This window comes from Bufo bufo, chromosome 7 (assembly GCF_905171765.1).
Source record: "Bufo bufo chromosome 7, aBufBuf1.1, whole genome shotgun sequence".
Taxonomy (NCBI): domain Eukaryota; kingdom Metazoa; phylum Chordata; class Amphibia; order Anura; family Bufonidae; genus Bufo; species Bufo bufo.
Genome location: NC_053395.1, coordinates 190,372,341 through 190,397,684, shown reverse-complemented (window position 1 = coordinate 190,397,684; position 25,344 = coordinate 190,372,341). Strand labels below are relative to the sequence as shown.

General features: G+C 41.8%; 1 protein-coding gene across 2 annotated transcripts in view; it reads right to left on the bottom strand.

The window, feature by feature from the left end:
- STK39 (serine/threonine kinase 39) overlaps nt 1–25,344 on the bottom strand; it is a 436,712-nt gene that overhangs the window by 200,772 nt on the left and 210,596 nt on the right. For both annotated transcript variants that reach the window (XM_040440678.1, XM_040440679.1), the window contains exon 14: nt 24,329–24,396. In XM_040440678.1, coding sequence (XP_040296612.1) covers nt 24,329–24,396 — 68 coding nt within the window. The remainder of the gene's footprint in view (nt 1–24,328; nt 24,397–25,344) is intronic.

Sequence of the window (25,344 nt, the reverse complement as noted above, 5' to 3'; positions counted from 1 at the left end):
AATACAGGTTGTAATTACTGCTGAGCTCGCAAAATACTCCAGCCCACAACTGGCTGCCCACTCTTCATCCTGGATCTTCTCCACTATTCTATGGCCAGTGAGTGTGTATCAATTGTGGAGGAATGCTGAACAAAGGCCTATTTTTTTTCTACTGAACTTCTGCTCTGTATCCTCTCCACCTTTAGATTGTGTTCCGATGTGGATGACCGGGTCCATCTAGCAAGCCTCCCTTCCCATGCTAATGGGTATATGATGTGCTCGAGCTGTCATGACTATTCACAACATCAGTAGGTGAGCAGTTTTTCACCCTGATCCAATTCTGTCTACCTTGGATAGAACCCTATATGTGCGCTCTGTATTTTTTCTAGTTCTATTGGTCGAACTACCAATGCCAGTCCCGTATCTCTCAGTATAAATGGAACGTTGATTAAACATATCTCACTCCATTCATCTCTATAGCACTGGCAAAGTACAGCACTCAGGTGTCCCCAGTAGTCCCACAGAGTTTTACAAATGTTTAACGTGTGCTCCATTCAAAAGGGGGACAATGGACTCCTGTTCGCATGATGAGGCTCCCAACAGTCGTACCTCCTCTGATCTAACAGTTATCCTCTATCTAGTGGATAGGAGATGACTTGTAACCAAAATCATGTGACCATTTGTCATGACGTAAGGGGAGCCAGAAACGACTGCAGCCAGTGATTGACTGTGGCAATGTCAAACCAGATGTTGACATTGATGGAGCCCAGCGGAGCACGTAAGGCCTGCAGGAGAAGGAGCTGGGTGCAGGTGCTGGGAATTGCGGCATCTGACGGGTTAAATAATAGGGTTTGGCGCGATTGCTGTCGCCCATTATTGCGGCCAGGTGCCTGCTGTATTATTCAGCCAGTACCCGGCACATATAGAGTGGGCTCACGGCAGCAACCCACTCCATAACTTACCACTGCCACTGTGATGTATGGGCACGTCCAGTGGCTGAAGGGGTTAAAGTTCTCGGGTAATTAGAAGCAATAGGAGGGCTCATTCATTTTACATTACGTGATTGTGTCAATACAGAAATAAACCATCAACATAAGATCATTGGCCCAGATTTACTAATCCTGTAGATTACATAAGATTAGACCGGCTGTCTTGGCCTGTACCCGATTTATCACAGTGGCCAAGGCTGGATGATAAATCTGGTGTAGGGATAGACACTTTTCTCTAACTTTTTTAACAACTATTGGTTGGCTTACTTTGAGACACAATTTTCCAGAATTTGCACAAAACAAGGACACTCCCCTTTCCAATGTAGCCCACCCCTTCCTGCTATACCCTACCTCTTTTCAAGCAAGTTTGAAACTCAGTTGCTCCAAATTGTGTCAATTTGTGCCAGTTTTTAGACAGATTGTAAGTGCAAACATATTAGTGAATCTGGACCATTCACATTTTGGTCTCTTCTCCAAACATAGGAAATGCCTGGTAATCAGGGGTGTTGCTAGGTTGCTAGGACGGCAATACAATTGAATCTAATGCAGTGGAAGAGCTGAAGGACCTGTGGTGACATCACAGGTCATGTGACCAGTAAAACAGGCAGTGGTTGAGAAGGACCTGCGATGATGTCACCATTATGTGACCAGTGCAGGAGAGGACGTCAGTGAAGAGGAGAAGACCTGGGGGAAGAAGCTGTAGTGAGGTCTGTACATGAGGAGAGGTAAGTGAAGGGAGAGGCAGAGCAATGCTGGGAGTTGTGGTTATTTAACTGGGACTGTATGTTAGGGCTGAAGGGAGGGATGTTATTTACATGGAACTGTGTGTTGTTGGTGGCTGGGGAGGGGGTCATGTTATTTACATGGGGCTGTATGTTGGAGGGGGCTGGGGAAGGGAGTGATGTTATTTACATAGGACTGTATGTTGATGGCAGCTGTGGGAGCAAGTGATGTTATTTACATGGGACTGAATGTTGGAGGGGGCTGGGGCAGGGTTATGTTATTTACTGAATGGTAAAGTTGCCTGTTGATGGGGATTATGTTATTTACATGGGACTGTATCCTGGAGGAAGCTGTGGGAGGGGTTGATGTTATTTACATGGGACTGTATGTCAAAGGGGGCTGGGGGAGGCAGTGATGTTATTTACATGGGACTGTATGTTGATGGTGGCTGTGGGAGGGAGTGATGTTATTTACATGGGACTGAATGTTGAGGGGGCAATGTTATTTCCATGGGACTGTATGTTGAAGGTGGCTGGTGGGGGGAATTATGTTATTTACATAGGACTGAATGTTGAGGGGGTGATATTTACATGGAATTGCATGTTGGAGTTGGCTGGGGTGGGGGTGATATTATTTACTTGGGACTGTATGTTGAAGGCGGTTGAGGAGTAGTTAATGTTATTTACATGGGAATGTATTTTGAAAGAAGCTGTAGATAGAGAGGGATGTTATTTACATGGGAAAGTATATTGGATGGAGGAATATAACTACAGGGGGCACTGCAAATCCAGGGAACATTAGGCCTTCTTATTACTACTGGGGTCTCTATAGGAGGGACTTATAGATCCGCTTTATTTCTACTAAGAGAACTATGGGGGCCTTATTACTACTGAGGGGTCTGTAGAGAGCTTTATTACCACTGGGGGAACAATAGAGGGCCTTATTTCTACTGGGGGCTCTGTGAGGGTATTATTAATACTGGAGGGCTCTTCTACTAATGGGGGCACTCTTTGGGAGCATTATCACTGTTGGGGGCACTGTAGGCGACAGTATTACTAATAAGGGCATTCTAGAAGGAAATTACTATTGGTGGGACTATGAGGAGCACTATTACTATGGAGGCAGTAATATTTCTTCAGGGTAGTATTTGGGGGTATTGGGGGCACAGCGAGCAGCAGGATAACACTGTGGGGACTCCAGGTTGGGAGATGATAGAAAAGTGATGAAGCTAAGATGTCTGTGTGTCACACTCTGCAGAGACGAGGCGGCTAAGAGAAGTTGTACGGACCGAATGGAGAAGATGATGACAGAGAAGATCTACATCAGAGGAGACGTCACCTGGAGGCCCTAGATATGACAGGTATGTGCTGCTGTATATAAAGTGCAGTAAAATGCACTGTGCGGGAGGAGGGGGGGGGGGACTTAGAGAACTGGGCCATCTTTTGAGATCCTAGCAACGCCCCTGCTGGCAAGGCCTGTTCAGCTGATCATGGCTGATGCAGGTCACTGATAGTAAGTAGTGGGGGAACAGTAAGGTAAGTATCCCACAGTTTTTTTTGCAGGTTTTAACATTTCAACAGATGGACAACCCCTGTTAATATTATATTAGTTACATGTTTTGCTAGATAAATTGTAAAATAAAAAATGTAAAGTAAAAACTCTGTCTTAATTTTTAGATCAAATATTTTGTGTGATTAATTTAATCATAAATGAATGGAGGAAGCTGGTGCTCTGCATTGAGCTACAGTTAAGGATTACCAGTGACCTCTACGGACATTTCTATTGTAGTAAATAATTGTATTCCCCGTGAAATAACAATTTTAGAGCAGCTTCGAACTCTGAGTTATGTTCTTCTGTTATGATCCTAACAAAAAATGTATGAATACATACATTCTGACAGACCCTTTTGACAAGTGAAATGGTAACATCCAGTTTGCAGTTGATCCACAAATTTCTAGTAAAAATATCAGAGGAACAAAACAACTAAAAGAGACGAGATAACGAGATTATTTTTAAGGATAGAGTTCTGAAGCCACCACTAGAGGGAGCTTAAGAGTTTCCTGCATACATATTTTGTATTTAATACAATATATGCCGGAACTGTATCAGAATAATAGAGCTTCATGCAAAGAAATATTATGAAATTAATCAACACATTATTTTCCATGTCAGAAATGTAATAATGCCCTCTCTCAGTTGGGCCACATAACAGCTACTTATAATAAAACCAGAACCTCAATCAGGATCATATATTCATATATTTTGCTACACAATTTTAATAACATATGATACACTGTCACCTACAAGCAGAAGTATGGACTTAAGCTCAAAAATAACATTTATTCTTGAAAAACTTAACTCAAAGCCAACTTTTCAGACCCAACCTGGGCTGAGGCCAAGAGGATCTTCATGACCTGTAGTGTAAAGATGAGGTAATGAGCCAAAGTGCCTACAGGTGCAGCTAAATCCATGACTCCAACTGTCTAATTCTAGCAGAAAAGAAGGCTTTATTGATTTCCTTGGAGCAAAATTCAGTATACAGGCTACGTGCAATCCATGCATTTTCCTTCAGAAGAAAGTACGGAGTAAGACTGCTCTCAATATTGAAATTAATAGGTAATACTTTTATTGGAAGCTTTTGGGGTGATTTCCGAGTATTTAAGTAGGACTCCAATCTCCTGCTTCATGCATCTCTGAAGTGAATCTGAGGAGTGTGTGATGAGATAAATACTGTATGTGTAAGGTGACAGCTATATGGGTAACATTGTTAAAGAGATGTTGTGCCTACAGGCAGGATGATCTGAATCCTCTATCGGTCATCCCGCTCAGGAGGTGGCTTCACCGGCTGCCAATATCATTGGATTTAAAGTCTACTCATGATTTTGAGAGTTCTGCTCTATCTCAGTTGCAAAAATAGCCCTGTCCTTAAAGGAAATGTCTGACAGTTAAAACCACGATAGCCTGTACAATGGCCTCTGTTATGTGATCTGCGCAGAGGTCATTGTACAAAGAAAGAATGGATAAGCTTTGACAATCACCCAGTGTGAATGGTGGGTCCTGTCTTATCTGTACACAGAAGTGATATCATTACAGGCAGGATAAGAATGACAGATAAGAAGATAACTACAGTGAAGTGATCTGTACAGACCAAAAAGTAGCGCCTGTTATTAGGCTTAGTGGCCGGTGCGAAAACTGCAAGATTTGATCATTTCTGTTTAAATATAGATATTGACATGGAAAATTAAAAATAACAGCATCACAAATTCTTTAAAAATATATTAAACATAATAAAAACTATTTTCTGATGACACATTCCTTTTAAGCCATTTGTATGAAACAAGTAAAAAAAATCTGCCAATACCTGGATACACTTATAAAAGCCAGCAATAAATGTAACAGTGTTCACCAATGTATAGCATAGTGCAGGGGTGGCCAACCTGCGGCTCTCCAGCTGTTGTCAAACTACAACTCCCACCATTCCCTGCTGTAGGCTAATAGATGTAGGCACACTGGGCATGCTGGGAGTTGTAGTTTTGCAACAGCTGGAGAGCCGCAGGTTGGCCAGCCCTGGCGTAGTGTAACTGAGCACCAAAAACTGTTTCTAGACCACTATGGATTGAAATGCACTTTAGTTGGATTAACACTCTATGCAGAGTCTGCAATAAGTGCAAAGGAACAAGGACACCACTGGGATACAGAAATATACACTTCACACGTCCATATGATCTACATGTAGGCCAGGTTCATAACTCATCCACTGTTATGGTCTAACGTCTATTGAGCACATTAGCAAAAATTGTGCAATGGTTTCTACAAGTTCCTAGGCAGATATTAACAACGGCTGTACGGGACTTGAGTGCTGCAGGACCGGCCTACCAGTAGACATGCATGGACTCTGGCTTTCACTACATACAGTAGGTGAGATGTTGTAGGTGAGAGGGTATCGTCCCTGCTAGAACAAGGCTGGACTTTAATGAGAACCTGCCTGTGTCAATCTGTGCAGGGATACACCTTCAACGGTTGATACCCAGTTGACTTTCTTGCTAACTGCTGGCAGTTATGTCTTACTAGCAGAAGGACCCGGCTTCCCACAGGTATATTTCATCTATTTCATTTTATGTTTCCATGTGTCGTAAAAAGATATCGACAGTTTCCCCATAACAGTGACCTCTACAGTACCCACCCCTTCAACATTGACCTCCACAGTGGCCGCCCCTTCAACATTGACCTCCACAGTGGCCGCCCCTTCAACAATGACCTTCACAGCGCCTGCCCCTTTAACAGTGCCTGCCCCTTTAACAATGACCTCCACAGTGCCCGCCCCTTTAACAGTGACCTTCACAGTGCCCGCCCCTTTAACAGTGACTTCCACAGTGCCTGCCTCTTTAACAGATATGCAAACGCCTTCATGATCCACTTTGAGGAACAGTTTGTCTACACACTTCATCTTTTCCAACAGCACGCGAAAACATGGCTCCGATTTATCGACGACATTTTCTGTTTGTGGAAAGGTCCTATATCAAGTGCTTTACATTTTCATCATTACCTTGATAACATCTACCCTGAACTCGGGTTTACAGTCATAACCAATACTGAGAGAATTAGTTTTTTAGACACCCTAGTTCTCAAAGATCCATCAGGTCACATCCAATTTGACCTTTACAATAAACCAACGGACAGGAACAGCTTACTACATTATACCAGTAACCACTCTAGAGCCACCAAAGCGTCACTCCCTAAATCTCAACTCACAAGGTTAGAAAGAATAGTAACAGATCCATTAACATTACAACAAAGACAAGCGGATATGAAATCCAAATTCAGACAAAGGGGCTACCCTGACCAATTGATCACCAACAAATCGTCAATATGCAAACAAACTACTCCACAAACCACCATTCCCCCACCACGGATACCATGCATTCTCACATATCACCCCCTGGCTCCAAAAATCCAACAAACAATCAGAAAACAATGGTCTATACTGTCACAAGCATACCCCGAGATTCCAGAATTCCAGTCTCCTCCTATCACCTGTTATAAAAGATCACAAAATATTAGGGACCACCTCATCCGTGCAGATATTGGACCTTTAGAAAAAATACCTAAGCAACGTTTTTTACAAAATCCGAAATATGGCACCTTCCCGTGCCTACATTGCGCACAGTGCTCGAGTGTGATTAAGGGTAACTTTATTACACATCCACACACGGGCAAAAGATTCCCTATCAAAGGCTACTATACCTGTGATTCCTCATTCGTTGTCTATCTAATTAAATGCCCGTGTGGACTTTGTTATGTGGGTGAAACCACGCAACAAATAAGGAACCGTATTTCCAAACACAAATCCACCGTTAGGACTGAACAATTATTGTTACCAATCCCAGCACACTTTAAGGAACACCACCACCAGATTTCATCCTTACGCTACCAGGTCTTGGAACAAGTTAATACCCCACGGAGAGGTGGCAACAGGATTAAAACATTGAAAGAAAGAGAAAGCTTTTGGATACACCGACTGGACACCTTATCCCCGAGAGGCCTTAATCGGGAATGCAACTTTTATTGTGATCTCTAAATATTTATACTTTTTGAGTATTGTGGACTGATATGGTACTATAATGTTACTTCTGATATTAATACGTATGTACCTCTCCCTTATTTCAGGCTCCCTAGTTGGATTATAAACATAGTCAATATACAAGTTGGTGAGAAAACTACCTTCCCCCCCCCCATCCCCCTCCTTTTCCCCCCTCTTTTCCACATTCCATCCTACCCTCTTCCCCTTCCCCCCCACCCGCCTCCCCTCCCACCTTTTCCTCCCTTCCACCCCTTCCCCTTCCCACCCCCAACAAACCCCCCCTCCTCATCATAGATTAGAATATAGTATAAGATTTTAGTACGCATAGATACCTATATGCTTAGATATTCATTCATAAAACCTAAGAACTATATAATGTTTTTTTCGCCTTTCGTTTTGTTCTTTTGTCTTTTTTGTTCTTTATTCCTTATCTTTTTTCTTTATTCTTTATATCTGAGTATGCTGAGAATCATAGGAAATGCTGTATTGTACTTCAAATTATTCCTTTTTATATATGTATGTGACCTCTCTTCAACTACTATAACTGACTCCATTCTCCCTTATTCAAGCAGCAGCATAGAACCACAAACACTCTCTATTTCAAATATCTTTAATATTTCTCATACAACCCCTCCCCCTTCTTGTGAATCAATCAGCTGACTGATCCTCAGTCGATTATTACCATTATTCACCACTTCAGACGTAATATAGCACACATATCCAGTACAATGTTAGACCTCTACTTATCGTCCCAGCACTTAGTGCGCATGCCCCACTGTGTCCTGCGGCCGCGCTGCTCACATGACGTCACCGGCGATCATGTGACCCGCTGAACCCGGACACAGGTCAAAGCAGACACATGACTTCCGGCCGCTCGTCTTAAAACGCCACCAGAGGTACACATACGCAGCGCCTACACCATGCAGTTTTACCAACCGGCCATGGTAAGTTCATGTACTGCTGCAGATCGAGATATTATATACTCATATCCTAACTGCTACTCCATTTATCTATAGACATTATGTTTTTCAAGCTTACCATACTAAATTTTACCCACCTTTTTGATTGATTCCTAATTTTGACTGATATCTTACTGATGAGTAAGGGTTCATGCTCTAGCCTTATTTCGTTTATCATGTCCTCTCTTCATTAGAAACAGCATCTACTCGACCAGTCATATATCCCCAATCTCCCTCCTACTTTACCTACCTTCTACTCTCTCTTTACCAAAGTCATTAATCTGAGATCTATATGTTTGCATGCGGTTGTACGTGCATGGGTGTGTGTGTATGTAAGTGTGTATTTGCATACACATGTGCATACATGTATACATACATGCATGCATATATACATATATATAAATTCTTCCTATTTCTTTATGTTTTCATATGGGTCAATAGTGCACTATGGTCGCCATATTGAGACGCCAAATAAAACCTTTGTTTATACTCCTTTTCAGATCCCTTGAGAAAGGTCTTTGACAGGACCGAAACGTTGGGACATAGCAAGGCCTACAAAAATATATATATGTGATTTTTGCTTATATCACAGTTATGGCGCGACTAGTCATATATTGACAAATCTTGTGAAATACCAATGTGTACCTACAATAAATTTGCAAAGTAAAAAGATATTGGTGTGCCGTGGATTATCTCTATATATATGCCTCTTTAACAGAGACCTCTACAGTGCCTGCCCCTTTAAAAGTGACTTTCACAGTGACCGTCCCTTTAACAGTGACTTTCACAGTAACCGCCTCTTTAACAGTGACTTTCACAGTGACTGCCCCTTTAACAGTGACTTTCACAGTGACTGCCCCTTTAACAGTGACTTTCACAGTGACCGCCGCTTTAAAAGTGACTTTCACAGTGACCGCCCCTTTAACAGTGACTTTCACAGTGACCGCCCCTTTAACAGTGACTGCCTCTTTAACAGTGACTTTCACAGTGACCGCCTCTTTAACAGTGACTTTCACAGTGACTGCCCCTTAACAGAAACCGCCCCTTTAACAGTGACTTTCACAGTGACCGCCGCTTTAAAAGTGACTTTCACAGTGACCGCCCCTTTAACAGTGACTTTCACAGTGACCGCCCCTTTAACAGTGACTGCCTCTTTAACAGTGACTTTCACAATGACTGCCCCTTTAACAGTGACTTTCACAGTGACTGCCCCTTAACAGAAACCGCCCCTTTAACAGTGACTTTGGCAGTGACCGCCCCTTTAACAGTGACTTTCACAGTGCCCGCCCCTTTAACAGGGACCTTTATAGCGCCCGCCTCTTTAATAAGTGACCTCCACACTGCCCGCCCATTTAATAACAGTGACCTCCACAGTGCCCGCCCATTTAATAACAGTGACCTCCACTGTGCCTGCCCATTTAAGCAGTAAAGAAAAATGGCTGGGTTGTTATGGAAACCTGGAGTAAAACTGTGTTTATGGCAGTTGGGATTTGAAGAGAAAGACTTGCAGGCTTGTATTGGCTAATGTGGGTAATTTTTTGGGAATATCTCAGGAACGGTACGTCCTAGAGAGCTCAGACAAACAGAACAGACAAACAGACAGAAACTAATTTTTATATATATAAGAGATATTATAAAAATGAGTTTCTGTCTATCTGGACGTCTGTCTGTCTGTCTGTTCTTTACGACTGGACCGATCTTCACCAAATTAGGCATACAGGTACATCGGGTGTCCGAGAGGGTTTTAGACCAGGTCTCAGCTCTCTAGGATGTACTGTTCTTGAGATATTCCCCAAAAAATACCTGCATTAGCCAATACAACCTGTAAGTCTTTCTCTTCATATCCCAATTGCCACCCACATGGTCACATGTCCCTTATCAGACAATAGAAGCTTGCAGGCCCTTAGTCTCCACATACACACAGTTTTACTCCAGGTTTCCATAACAACCCAACCATTTTTCTTCACTGCTGTAGGTCAGCTTTAGGCTAGGGATACACAACAACATGCACAGCTCAGCAGACAGTATCACACATGATAGGATTAGATACACAGCTCAGCAGACAGTATCACACATGATAGGATTAGATACACAGCCCAAAAGACAGTATCACACATGATGGATTAGATACACAGCTCAGCAGACAGTAGCACACAGGATAAGATTAGATACACAGCCCAAAAGACAGTCTGGCAGATCGCAGATTGTTGCACATTCGGGACTCCAGAGTGGGGGAATTTCCCAGCTTAGGGGTCCCTGCTCTGACTCCATATATGGATGTGTCCATATATGGAGTCAGTGTTATGAAGGTGAAAGGGGTATTCCCAAGCATGACAAGTACCTTAACCACTGGGCTATAGAGCTCAGTGTTAAGTCATTGCTGAAAAACCTCATAGAAGTTTCTCTTGTATTACACAAGAGAAACTTCTACGAGGTTTTTAATGAAAGTGAAACCTCTATGAGGTTTTTTAGAAGTGACTTAGCATTGAGCTCTATAGCCCAGTGGTTAAGATTCTTGCCTTTAATGTAGATGGTTGTGAGTTTGAATCCCCACAGAAACATTGTAAAAATAGAGGCTAAATAAAACTTAAGTACACAGGATGTCCCCAACAGTGAAAAGTTTGATTTTATTGAGGGAAAAAATGGAGCAAAACGTAAAATATGATCAAATAATACCCGTATTAACCCACATCAACCTTTTTCACGAGCTGATCTGTCGTTTTTGACAATACCATTTTAGGGTGTGTATGACTTGATCACTTTTTATTAAATTTTCTTAGGAGATAAAGTGATGAAAAAAACGCGAATCAGCCTTTTTTTTTAAAAAAAATTCTGTTACGCCATTCACTATAACTTCTTAAAATATTTTATTAGTATGGGCGTTTTCACATGTGGCAATTGCCCATAAAGCAATTTTTTTATGGGGGGTTATTTTAATTTTTAAGTTTAATTTATATTTTCAAAACTTTTTTTTAATTTTTTTTACTTTTTGTTAAGTCCCCCAAGTGGACCACACATTGCTCGATTAGTCTGTATAGAAATCACTATATCACAGTTCAGTGCTGCCATCTAGTGGCCTGAACCGGGATATACTAACAATGAGCCTGGAAGCCTAGTACAGGCTGTGGCTTATTTATAGAACAGAGTGGTTTCCCCGATCTCCTCTGGGGAAAAGCGCGTCTGAAGAGGAATCCCTCACTTCTGGTTTGTAACACTCTCAGATGCCGTGAGTGAGGGGAACTCATTGCTGTGAGGGGAGGGGGCATGTGGTGTATTCTAGGGCCATGAGGGTGAAGAACCGTGTGAGGAGCTTTATGGGGTGTAAATCTGTGGGGAGGGCCGGGATCGACAGAATGTAACTGTGTTGCTAGTACATTATTACAAGATTTGGCCAGGGTCACATTTTGTCTAAAACCTGGCCTGCTTATTATATTACATGACTATGAAGAACTTCTGAGGTTCCCGTTTCATGAATTACTTTTTTCTGTTCCGTTGCAGCAGCAGAAAAGCAGAATTCAAGCTGTGATGCCTCATTCACATAAAGGACACCAATAGCATCTCCTGGACCATACTAACGTATAATGCAGTCCATCGAGTTTCCTCGTAGTGTCTGTTATTTTACTAGAAAAAATATGAATGAAGTTTGCGATAACAGAGCCTCTGACACAAAAGTTAGCCTAGCCTTAAAGGGGCTACTCAGGAGTTTATATTGAAGACCTATCCTCAGGATACTACAAACCATCGATACCACAGTACTGTACCACTGCAGTTTGAAACAAGCCAGTCCTCTCACAAAACCACTGCCATGATCATGAATCCTGCAGCTGCATCATCATATTCTTTCATGGAGATATCCACCGATACAAAGGTATCCTAGACAAGCTTACTATTTAGGAGAATTTTACATTGCTGTCCATTTCTTATTTTCGCTAAAGAACACTTTTATTCAATATGTTAATTAAGTTCTGAAGGTGCCCAGGGGCGGCGTTCAAGCGGCCGGCGCCCAGGCCCCTCGTCCCTTTTCATATGAAACCCCTCCCCCTTCACCCCTCTGGCCCTCCCTAGGTTCTTCAGAAATCCAGCGCCATTCACAAGATTCGCTGCACCGGCGCACTTCATTCCCCATTATGGGCAGAGGCACGAGGCCGGCTAGATGTACGGGCTGGCACATGCGCATTAAACGCTCTTGTGCCTCTGCCCATGATGGGGAATGAAGTGCGCAGGCGCGGCGAATCTTGTGAACGGCGCTGGCGCTGGATTTCTGAAGAACCCAGGGAGGGCCAGAGGGGTAAAAGGGGAGGGGTTTCATATGAAAAGGGACGAGGGGCCTGGGCACCGGCCGCTTGAACACCGCCCCTGGGCACCTTCAGAACCTAATTTACATATTGAATAAAAGTGTTTTTTAGCGAAAATAAGCAACGGACAGCAATACGGTAAGTAGCATTCACATATGGGGACTATAATGCAGATCATGGTGTTAGCGTTCTATAATGGTCAGTTTAGGTGAAAGACTCCCTTTAATACTACATGAACACCCACATAATCCGATTATGATACAAATACATAAAACTTGGACTGGGTATTCGTGTATTAATGAGCAGAACTGCAGAGAACATGAATTAGTTAGGAATAAGCCATTTCAACCCATAACCCATTCACAAAAAGGCTTTAAAGAGGTTGTCCGGGCTTTTTAGTATCGATGACCTATCCTCGGGATAGGTCATCAATATCAGATCGGCGGGGGTCTGACACCCGGCGTCCCCGCCGATCAGCTGTACGGGGAGACGGCACGCGCAGTGCGCATGTGCCTTCCCTCTTCTATCTCCCTGTCCGCTGCTGTGCATCTATGGGACAGCAGCAGCGGAGAGGAAGAAAGAAGGGAGACGCGAACAACAGCGCGCACTGTCTCCCTGTACAGCACCCCCGCCGATCTGATATTGATGACCTATCCTGAGTATAGGTCATCAATAGAAAAAGCCCGGAGAAACCCCTTTAAGTACTCAACACATAAGAATAACAGATCCTTTAAAAGCAGCTTCGTCACTGTCTTCCTGCGCAGAGTAAAACAAGATGGCAAAATAACAAACTTAATAAACATACATATAAAAGGATACGTTACATTTGTTGTCTATATAAATCAAAAATTAAGATTTGCTTTGAAATGAATTGTTTTGTGTTGATTTCAAAGATAAAAAAAAAAGGTTTATTTAATAAAAGACATTTGGTATCTTCTTCCATATTGCAATTTGCAAATGATATGTATGCTCTGCACTGGTATGCAGCCACCTTTTCTAAACTAATTGCTTTACGTACTACAGAAATGTAATTAAAATGAATGCCTCTGCAAAATGCCTACAAGCCATACTCATTTGTTTATTTAATTCCTTAATCACCAGACATTTTCTCAATTTATATGATTCAGCCATCTGCAGCTCTCGCCTTGTAAATGATAGTCATGGTATAAAAAAAATACAATTAATGTATATCAAATAAGGCACAGAGTGGATCGCGGGACAAGACACACAAAATGGACTGTAAAGTCCAAATTATTATGTCTTGACCTTTGGGAATGCCCCTTTCACACTTTGCATTATTTCTCAATATATTTTCATCTATACCATACTTGCCTGCTTCCAAGGAGTAGACAAGCTGTGTCAGAGGGTACAGCACACCCACAAAAACAAACAAAAAAACTAGCAAAGTGTCCCGCTTAAACAGTGGCATCCACAGTCAATTCATAAACAGTGCACACAGAAGGCTGCCCTTCACACAGACACAGAATTACACAGTAATATTCTGGCTGCCTGTAGCAGCCACCAGGGGGAGCTCATTTGAAGGCTGCCGCTAGTAGCCCTCTCTCTACTTTTATAGTGGTCCTGCCATCTCTCCAGGAGATTCTAACATACATTTGACAGGTTTACATTTGGATTCTGTTTGTTGTTGTTTTTTTTACGTTATTGAGTAACAAAAATAAATAAATAGTAAAATATATAAGATTTGAAATAACATTTTTTTCCAATAGAAATGAATGTACATAAGTATACAAATGAATGGTATATGGTTGTATACTTTGCAAATTATATGTTTCAATCAGTCTGGGAAAAATGGATACATTGAATGAATATGAACATACAGTACAGACCAAAAGTTTGGACACACCTTCTCATTCAAAGAGTTTTCTTTATTTTCATGACTATGAAAATTGTAGATTCACACTGAAGGCATCAAAACTATGAATTAACACATGTGGAGTTATATACATAACAAACAAGTGTGAAACAACTGAAAATATGTCATATTCTAGGTTCTTCAAAGTAGCCACCTTTTGCTTTGATTACTGCTTTGCACACTCTTGGCATTCTCTTGATGAGCTTCAAGAGGTAGTCCCCTGAAATGGTTTTCCCTTCACAGGTGTGCCCTGTCAGGTTTAATAAGTGGGATTGCTTGCCTTATAAATGGGGTTGGGACCATCAGTTGCGTTGAGGAGAAGTCAGGTGGATACACAGCTGATAGTCCTACTGAATAGACTGTTAGAATTTGTATTATGGCAAGAAAAAAGAAGCTAAGTAAAGAAAAACGAGTGGCCATCATTACTTTAAGAAATTAAGGTCAGTCAGTCAGCCAAAAAATTGGGAAAACTTTGAAAGTAAGGGCTATTTGACCATGAAGGAGAGTGATGGGGTGCTGCGCCAGATGACCTGGCCTCCACAGTCACCGGACCTGAACCCAATCGAGATGGTTTGGGGTGAGCTGGACCGCAGAGTGAAGGCAAAAGGGCCAACAAGTGCTAAGCATCTCTGAGAACTCCTTCAAGACTGTTGGAAGACCATTTCAGGGGACTACCTCTTGAAGCTCATCAAGAGAATGCCAAGAGTGTGCAAGGCAGTAATCAAAGCAAAAGATGGCTACTTTGAAGAACCTAGAATATGACATATTTTCAGTTGTTTCACACTTGTTTGTTATGTATATAATTCCACATGTGTTAATTCATAGTTTTGATGCCTTCATAGTCATTAAAATAAAGAAAACTCTTTGAATGAGAAGGTGTGTCCAAAGTTTTGGTCTGTACTGTACATTAAAAGAAGGCTCTGTTCACACTATACTGTATACAACTAGAGTATTCCACAATGTACCATAACCACCAATAGCCTCCCATTGTGAAAAAAAGTATACCACATGGTATACATTTTTACAGCATGCCTCTGCATAGAATAACATGGTCTACTACGCTCAAAACCTTAAAGAACACCCATCAGCAGGATCAACTCTGTTAAACCAGACATTCTGCTTGGTAGGGTTGATCCTGCTAATTAACATGATACCTGCCTTGTAAAAATAGGTTGTGTCATTCTTGAGGAAAAAAAAAAAGACATCCTTATACAAATAAAGACTTAAGTGCACCGAAGGGTGTAGCCAGCACCGGAAACCTGAGGATCGAAGGTACATCATGGGGTTAAGGGCACTGAAGCTCTCATTGCCATAAAAAATAAAAGTCTTCTTTTTCTGGAATGCCACAACTGACTTTCACAAGACAGGGATCATTTTTAAACAGCAGGATCAACCCTACTAGTCAGTATGCCTGGTTTACTAGGGTTGATTCGGATGATAGGTTTTCTTTAACGCCTTAATGATCACTAATACGCCTCTTTACGGCTGGGCCTTTGTCTTTTTACAGTGGCCCAGTCTAAGCTCTGCATGTGCAGCGGAGAGCGGGGGAACAGCTGTAACATAACAGCTGCGCTTCTGCTCTAACAGCCTGGATCTGGAGGAGGGCTGATTCGGGCTGTTCAGCCCCTTACATGCCGTGGGCAATAGCACCCGTCTCATGTAACTGGTTACAGAGGGAGCGGACTCCCTCGGTCTCCCATTGACACCTAGCAAATGAGATCACGGGGTGCCGTAGGAGTGCAGTAGTGAAGGCCCCAGGCCTGTCTCTAGCTTGTACCAGAGAGGCATAGCCTTCTGGTGAATGTCAGTATAGTGTTGACATTAAAATACATTGCAGGAATAGTGCAAAGTATTATAGAAGAGATCAAAAGATCGCCTATTATAGTCCCTTTGTGGGACTAATAAATGGATAAAAAAGTAAATATAAATATATTATTAAATAAAAAGAATTTAAGTTAAAAAATATACCTATATAACGGAGAACATTAAAAAAATTACAAAAATAACATCTCCTCCGCATATTTGGTATCTTTGTATCTGTAACGACCCACACTACGTAATTATCATTTACTTTATCCTGTATGGTGAGCGCTGTGAAAAAAAAAAAAAAACACAACAAAAATACATGCCAGAATTGCTGCTTTTTGCTTATTCACCACAAAAAATGGAATAATAAGCTATCAAAAAGTGTTGTGTACCTCAAAATTATATTAATGAAAACTACAAGATGTTCCACAAAATTCAAGCCATGACACAGCTCCATAGAAAGAAAAATAAGAACTTTATGCCTCTTAGGATGCGGCGATGCAAAAATATTTTATTACGCAAAATAAGTAAAAGGTAAAAAAATATATATATATATGTATTTGGTATTGCAGTAATTGTACTGACCCATAGTATAAAGTTATAGTGTTATTCATAACGAAAAATGAACGCTGTAAAATTTATAATGTAAAAACTCAGTGGCAGTATTGACGTTAATAAAGGTTCATCGGTACGTTATGTGCAGCCCAAAATGGCACTATTAAAAACTACAACTTGTCCCACAAAAAACAAGCCCTCATACAGCTACATAGATGGAAAATGAAAACGTTATAGCTCTTGGCAGGGGCGTCGTTAGGTCAAAAAATTTGGGGCTTGAGCCCCGGATGTTTTGCCCAGTGCCCCAAATGTTGTGCTGGCCTGGTAGCATTTTTTTTATTTTTATTTGGCTATTCCAAGGCCCTTTAATATTGATTGGACCTGGGCAACCCACCACAGATCATCCCCCCACCCCGCCTTGTACTTGTTCCGCTACTTGCGGGCTTCGTGGGCATGAGTTCAGTCACTTCGGTGCGCAATCCTGTCCTGCGGCGCTTGATCCCACAAGACCCGCCGCAAGAGGTCACGGACCACCTCTCGCGGGATCACGCGCCGCAGAATGGGATTGCGCACCGAAGTGACTGAACTCATGCCCGCGCAGCCAACAAGTAGCGGATCAGCGGAACAAGTACAGGGGGGGGTGGGGGGATGATCTGTGGGGTTGCCCGGAGTCCACTCCCATCAATATTAAAGGGCCCAAGCAAAGATTTCTACAGTGGTGAGGAAATGAAACATAGTTGCCGAATGTTGTATTATATAATGACTGCAGTCTGCAGTACTGCACTTTATTTGCGTAAACCAGAACACCCCTTTAAGCATGCCTTTAATGTGCAATTTCAACACAGTGGGCTGGTGCCACGGATGTTTTTAGACCCTAGCAACGCCCCTGGCGTTGATGAAAAAATGAAAAAAAATCTCCTGGTCATTAAGGCCCAAAACAAGCTGGTCACTAAGCGGTTAATTTGAATTCTCAAAAAATATTACTGAAAGCATAAAAAGCCTATTTTTCCATCACCTATATCTCAAACATAAGAGCAGAGCCTTTCAGAGCGTGTCAGTAAGAATCGGCAGGGCAATGTTCTGTATTAAAATCACTTCTCTACATCCTGGTGTCAGCTGAAATGTGAGCAAGGACAAAACTTTACTTTTGTTTCTAGATTTCTAAAGGTGAACTCCTAGCCGCGGTACATATTAAAATTCTAATAAAGCGAAAGGTCTTTCAATTCTCGGCTACACTGTCTGTCACTCATTTCCTAATTTGTCTAATAGATTTTCAGGTCCAGACGTGTAAGCCAATCTCTGAGTCAGGACACTGAATACATAATATAGCCTGGCATTGAGCAGAAGGGTGTTTGTCTGGTTCTTACATTCAGCAGTCAGAATAGACTTGATAGGGGGGTGTAGATACTACAATATGAAGCCTACACAAAGAGTGGGAACCTCAAGAAGTGCAACGTATTGACCCACAACTAGAAAACCTTCCATTTAAATAAGTAGAGGTAAATGCAGCCAGGTGGCTGCACAAAGGTAACCGCCATCCATGTGCCCGATTAGGGACACCCTCTATGAGCCAGAATGAAGACCCACAAACAGTAGCTCTTTCTTTGATGGAATCATGCCATATATGTATTACATAGAATGGCCGCCATATATACTACATATTCCCTCCAGCAGGTGCTGATGACCATCTGAAGCCAAATCCATGGCAATCAGCCAAACATTATCAGCTATTGCAGTGGAGGGACTGTGTTGCTCCGAGAAAATAACATGACCACTTTTATTGTGCTACTTTGTCAGAATTCCTGGATGAAGACAGAACAGTAAACCTACATACTGCACAGATGATAACAGATGAGGAGATAGACTTGTAGTCCACAAGATCTTGTAGAAACTGGCTGCTGATTTCCTCCATTTTTGACTGTCAGATAGCGGAGGGGACAGGGTAAGACAAGAGGTGGGGTTTACCAGACTGGTAAGACTGTGACAGGCAATGGTTGTGGAACCACTGTGCCAACCAACCAGTCTGAATTTGGGCTAGACCTAAGGGCGTTATCCTGGAGAGATCTGGACTTCACTGCAGGGGAGCCACCAGGCCATTAGCTCTTGGAATAGTTCCGGGGTGGTTGGCTGTTGACCAAGGGAACAGGCAAACACGTAGTCAGGAAACAAGCAGAGATCAGAGCTGGCAGAGTTCATGCAAATTCGTGAAACAATCCAAAGTTAACGGCAGTTGGCACAGGATCAGTACAGTGAACAAGCACAGGTCAGGAATCAGACAGACAAACAGATAATAGCTCTTTTAAAGGCTTTAGCTAGCTAGAGAGACCTAGCAAGATCTGTAGAGACCAACAGGCATCAGTTTAACAGGCAAGACAGTGAGATCAGCAGCACAGCTATATAGGGGCAGCTGATTAGCAATTGGATATAAGCAGCTCACCAAGCAGGAGAAGATTAAACCCAGCATTGCTGAAGACAGTGGTACAATGAATACAAGCCCTAATTCACTCATGGGAAGCTGACGCCTGAGCGCACAGGACAGCAGTAACATAAACTGTTCAAATATATTGAACAGTTTATGGGAGGAAGTACTGGGATTTTTTTGTGCATTTTCTAGGTTTAGTGTCAGGGACCCGCCGCCAACGAGGCGAGGCAATTGCCTCAGGTGGTGCCATCTCGGGACAAGTGGGGGCTTCAGCAGGGTCGTAGGCAATGAGCGCTTCCATTTTGGAAGCGCTTATCTTTCTGTATTCTGAGGATCGCAAAACAGTTGAATGCTGCGGCGGGGCACGGGAGGTAAGTATTTGATTTTATTATTTTTATTTGAGAACATGCAGTGGGATCACTATGGCGTGCATTTTTATAACTGGGGGGAGCATTGGTTCTACTAGCGGCACTAAAAAAGGGCCTTTTGTATTGTAAGGGGGCATTTTTTTGTACTGGCACACATAACAAAGGGGGGAGGCACTATGAGGATATTAGTTCTAATGGGGGCATAAAAAGGGGGTGTTTTTTGTACTGGCACAAATTATTAGGAGGCATTTTTGGACTGGCACACAGAAAGGGAAATTTCTTGTACTGGCACATATTATAAGGGGGTATTTTTTTTATACTGGCACATATTATAAGGGGGTATTTTTTGTTTGTCAAACTCTGCAGAGACAAGAGATGGCTGAAAGAAATCATCGTGGTGGTATGGTCCAACTAGAGAAGATGAATAAAGTCTAACAGTGGGGCTGGATGGAAGGGGTTAGGTTAAGAATTTAGAATTGGGGGTGCAGTTAAAATTTTCGCCTCAGGCAGCAGAAAGACTAGGTGCACCCCTGTTTAGTGTTCATATAAGGAAGGGCTTTTATAAGTTGTGTATTCTGCTACCATAGCACATTAAGCAGGAACTTACGTTTGACTGCACTTCTCAAGATCATCGAAAAGTCACAGCTGATAATATGCATAGAGGTCTACTGCCTATAACCAGTGAACTGAGATGAAGTGCCCTCCACACTCCATAACAATCCCAATATGTCCCCGCAGTCCACCTTTGTGGTTGCATTGATGAGGACATTGCTCTAAAACTCAGCTCCTATTAGACAGTCACAATGTTCTTTTAAAAGGAGTATGTCATTTCTTCACCGTTGCTGATCAAATCTCCCAGTGAAAAATGTTCTAAACATGCATCTTGTAAAACAGCCATACTTTATTCCTGCCAGAGACGGACCGCTGGAGTGTGAAAGAAACTCATTAAAAATCTCTTACTGTGATCCCACAAAGAAGAAAAAAACATAATGAAGTATTCAGCAAGCCTGCAGCCACTTTCATGTATGACAGCAATTAATCTTGACAATAAGTCATCGGAGAGTATTAATCCTCGTCACACCAAGATATTCAATAAGGTTAAAAAAAACATGTATCTTCCTATTACTGTGGCTTATAAGACAAGAACAAATAGTGACAATTAGATTCCATTGTGTTTAGAAATGACAATGGCTTCACGTATATTTATATTCTTAATAAAATGTTGGAGTTGAATCTCCTGACTAAAAGTTGATGTCTGGTGAGATACATTTTTCTTAGATAAGAAGCAGAATGGTGTTAAAAAATAAAAGAAGTATTAATTAGCACACTGAATCACAGTGTCGTGCCAACACCTACCAGATCCAAACTGGTCTTTGCTTACTGGTCTGTATTCAATACACAGGAAATGGCAGGGGATGCCCACTTAGCCAATTACTGGCTGCAACGGTAACCAGCCTCAGCTAGCGAATGACTGGTAGGGTATTTCCTGCATATCGAAGCGGGTCCAGGAAGAAGAGAGAAGAGTAACAACTAGTTAACTGGAGATGAAACAATATTATTTATTTTAAAGGGGTATCCTCAGATAGGTGTGGGTTCCACATCTGGGACCTGCTCCTATCTCCAGAATAAGTCCCCGGAACAGAAGAGAGCAAGGCATGCTCTCCGTTCATTGCTATGGGAGATCTGAAAATAGCTGAGCAAGTGCGCTTGGCTATTTGCAGATGATCCAAAGCAGTAAATGCAAACCACACTGTGCCCGCACAGCCACCTCTTCATTCACTGCTATGGGATGGCCAGAAATAGTCGAGTCAGCACTTGGCTATTTTCAGAACTCCCATAGTGGTGAATGGAGGGTGGGCGTGCAGTGTGCTCTCCTTCACTTTGGGGGCAGCCCGTTCTGATGATAGGAGTGGGTCCTGACATGAGAAACGCACCCATCCGACATTCTTAGGGATACCCATTAAGTGCCATTAATTTCATGGCGCTACTCCTCTAAAAAGGGGGAAGACATACATAATATAAAACTAAACAAGTGCAATAAGCATGAAGTTATTAACTGGTACAGGGAAGGCGAAGCCAACGAGGACCTACAATCTCCAAGCCTACTATTCTAGTCTACTATAAAATCTACTATTATCTATAAAGTAATGTGTGTTACCCTTAGAGGGACTTACAGTATATGGAAAAAAAATTTTTTTTTCGAAAACTAAGGATGAACAGAGGGTATAAGATTCCATAGCGAAGATTAAAACGCAACCCCTTCTTGGCGTAGGTTCATGTTAACATACTTCAATATCATAACTGAGAATTTGGAGATAATTTAATCTATCCCTTCATACTGGCAATGTAACCTTCGAGCTGGCTCCCCTTCTCCACCGCTTCTGGGGGTGAGGAGGATTTTCCATGATCACACCACTCATTAAAAAAAGGATTGGACTAACAGGGCCCCATCTTTATCTACAGGCCCCATATAATTTAGAGGTTTTGAGTCTATGTATCCTACATGAGCCTTCGTTATAGTTCTTCACTGGTTCCTTTGGACAACCCCTTTAATTATGACGTATTCTAACCTCATCTATCATCCAGGGCATAGAGTCACTTCAAATAGTGGCATTGGCACTGAGAGAACCATTGCACTTGTGCATTTCAAAGATGAATGGTTGTTGATTTCCGTCAACACCATGTATTACGGTGCTTGGAGGCACGTTTTCCAGGTGATGACTTCTAAATGCTAGGGGGTTGAGCAATGGCTACTACCTTTTCCACATTCCCATGAAATGTGTCTTCCTGAATTAAGAAAACACTTCAAAATGCTGATTTTTGCGCAGTGAATGCAAACAAAAAAGTACATTGTAAAATTAGCACAAAAGAAGAAAAAATGTACCTAAAATGTGGTTTAAGAGAAAAAACTTTGACACACAAATTGAGAAAAATATAGACCAGTTTAATCACATTCCATCTCTAACTTTTACAACCAAAATTCACTGAAATGTTAAATTACTGAAAGTATAGGGACACTATTCTAGAATTAGAATTTATTTGAAAGGTGCAGATACCTGTAGGCAGAAAAGAGGTCAATAAGGTGCACTGACAGCAGAGGACAACCAGTATTGTTGGAGCACGCCAATGGCAAATACTTAGCAGATCAAACTCTATGACTCTTCAGATTCTTTATAATTTGTTATGTATTATAAACAAACTTGTCTTAAAAAAGACAGTTTCATATCCATCAAAGACTGATTCACAGGGCTAGACTGACACTACTATAAATGAGCAGCCGATCAAATTAAACAAGTCTGAGACTATCATGGTTGTAAACAGATTTGTCCTCAAAAATACACAGACGGCATCCATCAAGAAGAAATGTCTGGAATCACAATCCTAAATGTAATATAGCAGACAACCAATGAATTTTGTGACACAGGACAGCTCTTTAGGGTTGCTTTGTTTGGTACGCAGTACGGATCAGTTCCCATACATGACAACATGCCTCATCTGACACATAATGTGTGTCTGCATGTATAGTACATGTGTAACAGATCTCATTATAGGTATGGAAACCTAGGAACCTCTACTAATGATGCAAAATGTCAAGTAGACATCTGACTTGCAAGACAGTTGCTGTAAAACTGTACCATTACTATAAGTTGAACTGTGACTTTAAGGGTATGGCCACAAAATGAGAGAAAATATGATAGACATATAAGACATTTCCTCTTTTTGGAATCCACTCCTGGTTTTGGTTTCCAAAACTGCATCAGGAAACCTGACCATGTGGTCGTACCTGAATGCTAAAAGCCAACTTGTGGTATCACAAAAAGTCCTCACACGGAAACCTTGCAATTTTAACGCCACTCATGGCCAATGCCCATGGCGGAGCCCAAGCTTTACTCATTACTAAATTGGCAAACCAACATCTTCTTTATAAAGGGCGCCTGTCTGGATTTTTTGGCACTACACCACCACCAGTAGAAGTTACATTAGCACTTTTGCTTCTAAAAGGTGTGATTGTAGGTAATGTTAGGCACAGGATTTTACAAAATAAGCTGTTTATTTGCAGCAAGTACAGTCTGCAAATTACGTTGCTGGAGTGGAAGAGGTGGAGCTGCTAAGTAGAAGAGTCAAAGGGGCCACGGGGAAAACCTGCCCGATATGTCTTGACTGGCGTCGTTTAAGACAGAGTTCATCATCTCAAGCTGATGTGAAATCCACTTCTGACAGGATGTTGGCTTCTAGCACATATGCAGTATACCAATGAAGTTGGAATATGGTGAACGCAAAGGAACTAGAATACAATGGCACTTGCGTAGTTTTGAAGCTTGAGATGACATAACCTGTCCTCAGACACATCAATCAAGCCAAATGGGTAGGTTTAGGGCATGGCCACCTTGACTTCTCAGTCGAGCAGCAGCTTCACCTCCTCGACTCCAGAAAGCAAATTTACAGGCAGTGCATTAAACATCTCCTTTTACTAAACCATGTTCCTGATGCAGCACACAAGGACACATTTTAAAAAGAAAAGAGCCAATCTACAGGAACACTAATGGCAGCACAGTGGAGAAAAACTTACAGGTTCCCTTTGATGCCATCAGTACATAAAAGCTTCTATGTTCCTTCTTATAACTTTTTCCATTTTTATGCAAAATAGACAGATGCACGCACACATAAATTAGAGGATTATCAGACAAGAAAACAACAGAAAATTACCGGTGCCTTGGAACACCCTATGTGAACAAGTTTCAGAATGTATAGCACCTGGTGGAAACAGCATTTCTTACCTTAATCTTAGAACAAGGTTAATAGCAGATGGAGGTCTATTTTCAAGATAGCTTTCATTGGATTGTGCCTAAAATACACAAAATGTAGGTTATTTCAGAAACACATTGTCACCGATTTATTTTTTCTGCCAGTAAAAACCAGATAACGGCAAGTATTCATTTTTTTTTTCTAAACTTTTTTATGCTCTGATTTTATTAATTCTATTTCCTGAACATGATTATGGGGGCTGCCTCCTTGTCTGAGCTGTTCTTAGCCCTAGATGCACCAAATTGCGTCAAGTTGCAACTTTTTGGACATATTTTTGGAGCGGATACATTAGTAAATCTGGACCTTTGTGTGAAACCACCCTAAAGTTTTTTGTTTTTTTTCCATTAGTGATGGAGATAAGAATGATACCCTTCCCATCTCTGTCTGCTAGTGTGTGGATGAGGCCTGATACACTGTGGGGGGACCTGGGGAGATAATCTTTCTTTCATCTGGGTGGATCTAAATTAGCTCTTATAAAAAAAAACTGACTCTCTACTGCCACCTATTGGATGACTATCCTATACCTCAATGTCTGACCCGTTAACAGACATTGGAGCATGACTTGGGCCAAAAGCCAAGCCAAAATAGAAGCCAAAAATCAGAATGTATTTATTTTATGCACTGATATAGCGCTGACATATTCAAAAGCACTTTACAGACATTAGCATTAAGCTGTCCCCAATGGGGCTCAAAATCATTATTAAAAAATAAAGTTAGACAGGAGGAAACCGGAGTACCCGGAGGAAACCCATGCAAACACAGGGAAACCATACAAACTCCATGCAGATGTTGTCCATGGTTGGATTTGAACCTAGGACCCCAGCGCTGAAAAATCTTTCCATAAGAAAAAAATGAGGTCCTTCCACAGGCTGCTATTTTGGGGTTTTGCCCCTCGTCAGTGCAGAACAGGGTATTGGTTGTTGGATCTGGGGGAGCTGAGTTTCTCATTGTGGAGGCTGCTAAGCTGGCAAAGGAAGTCTTATAGACC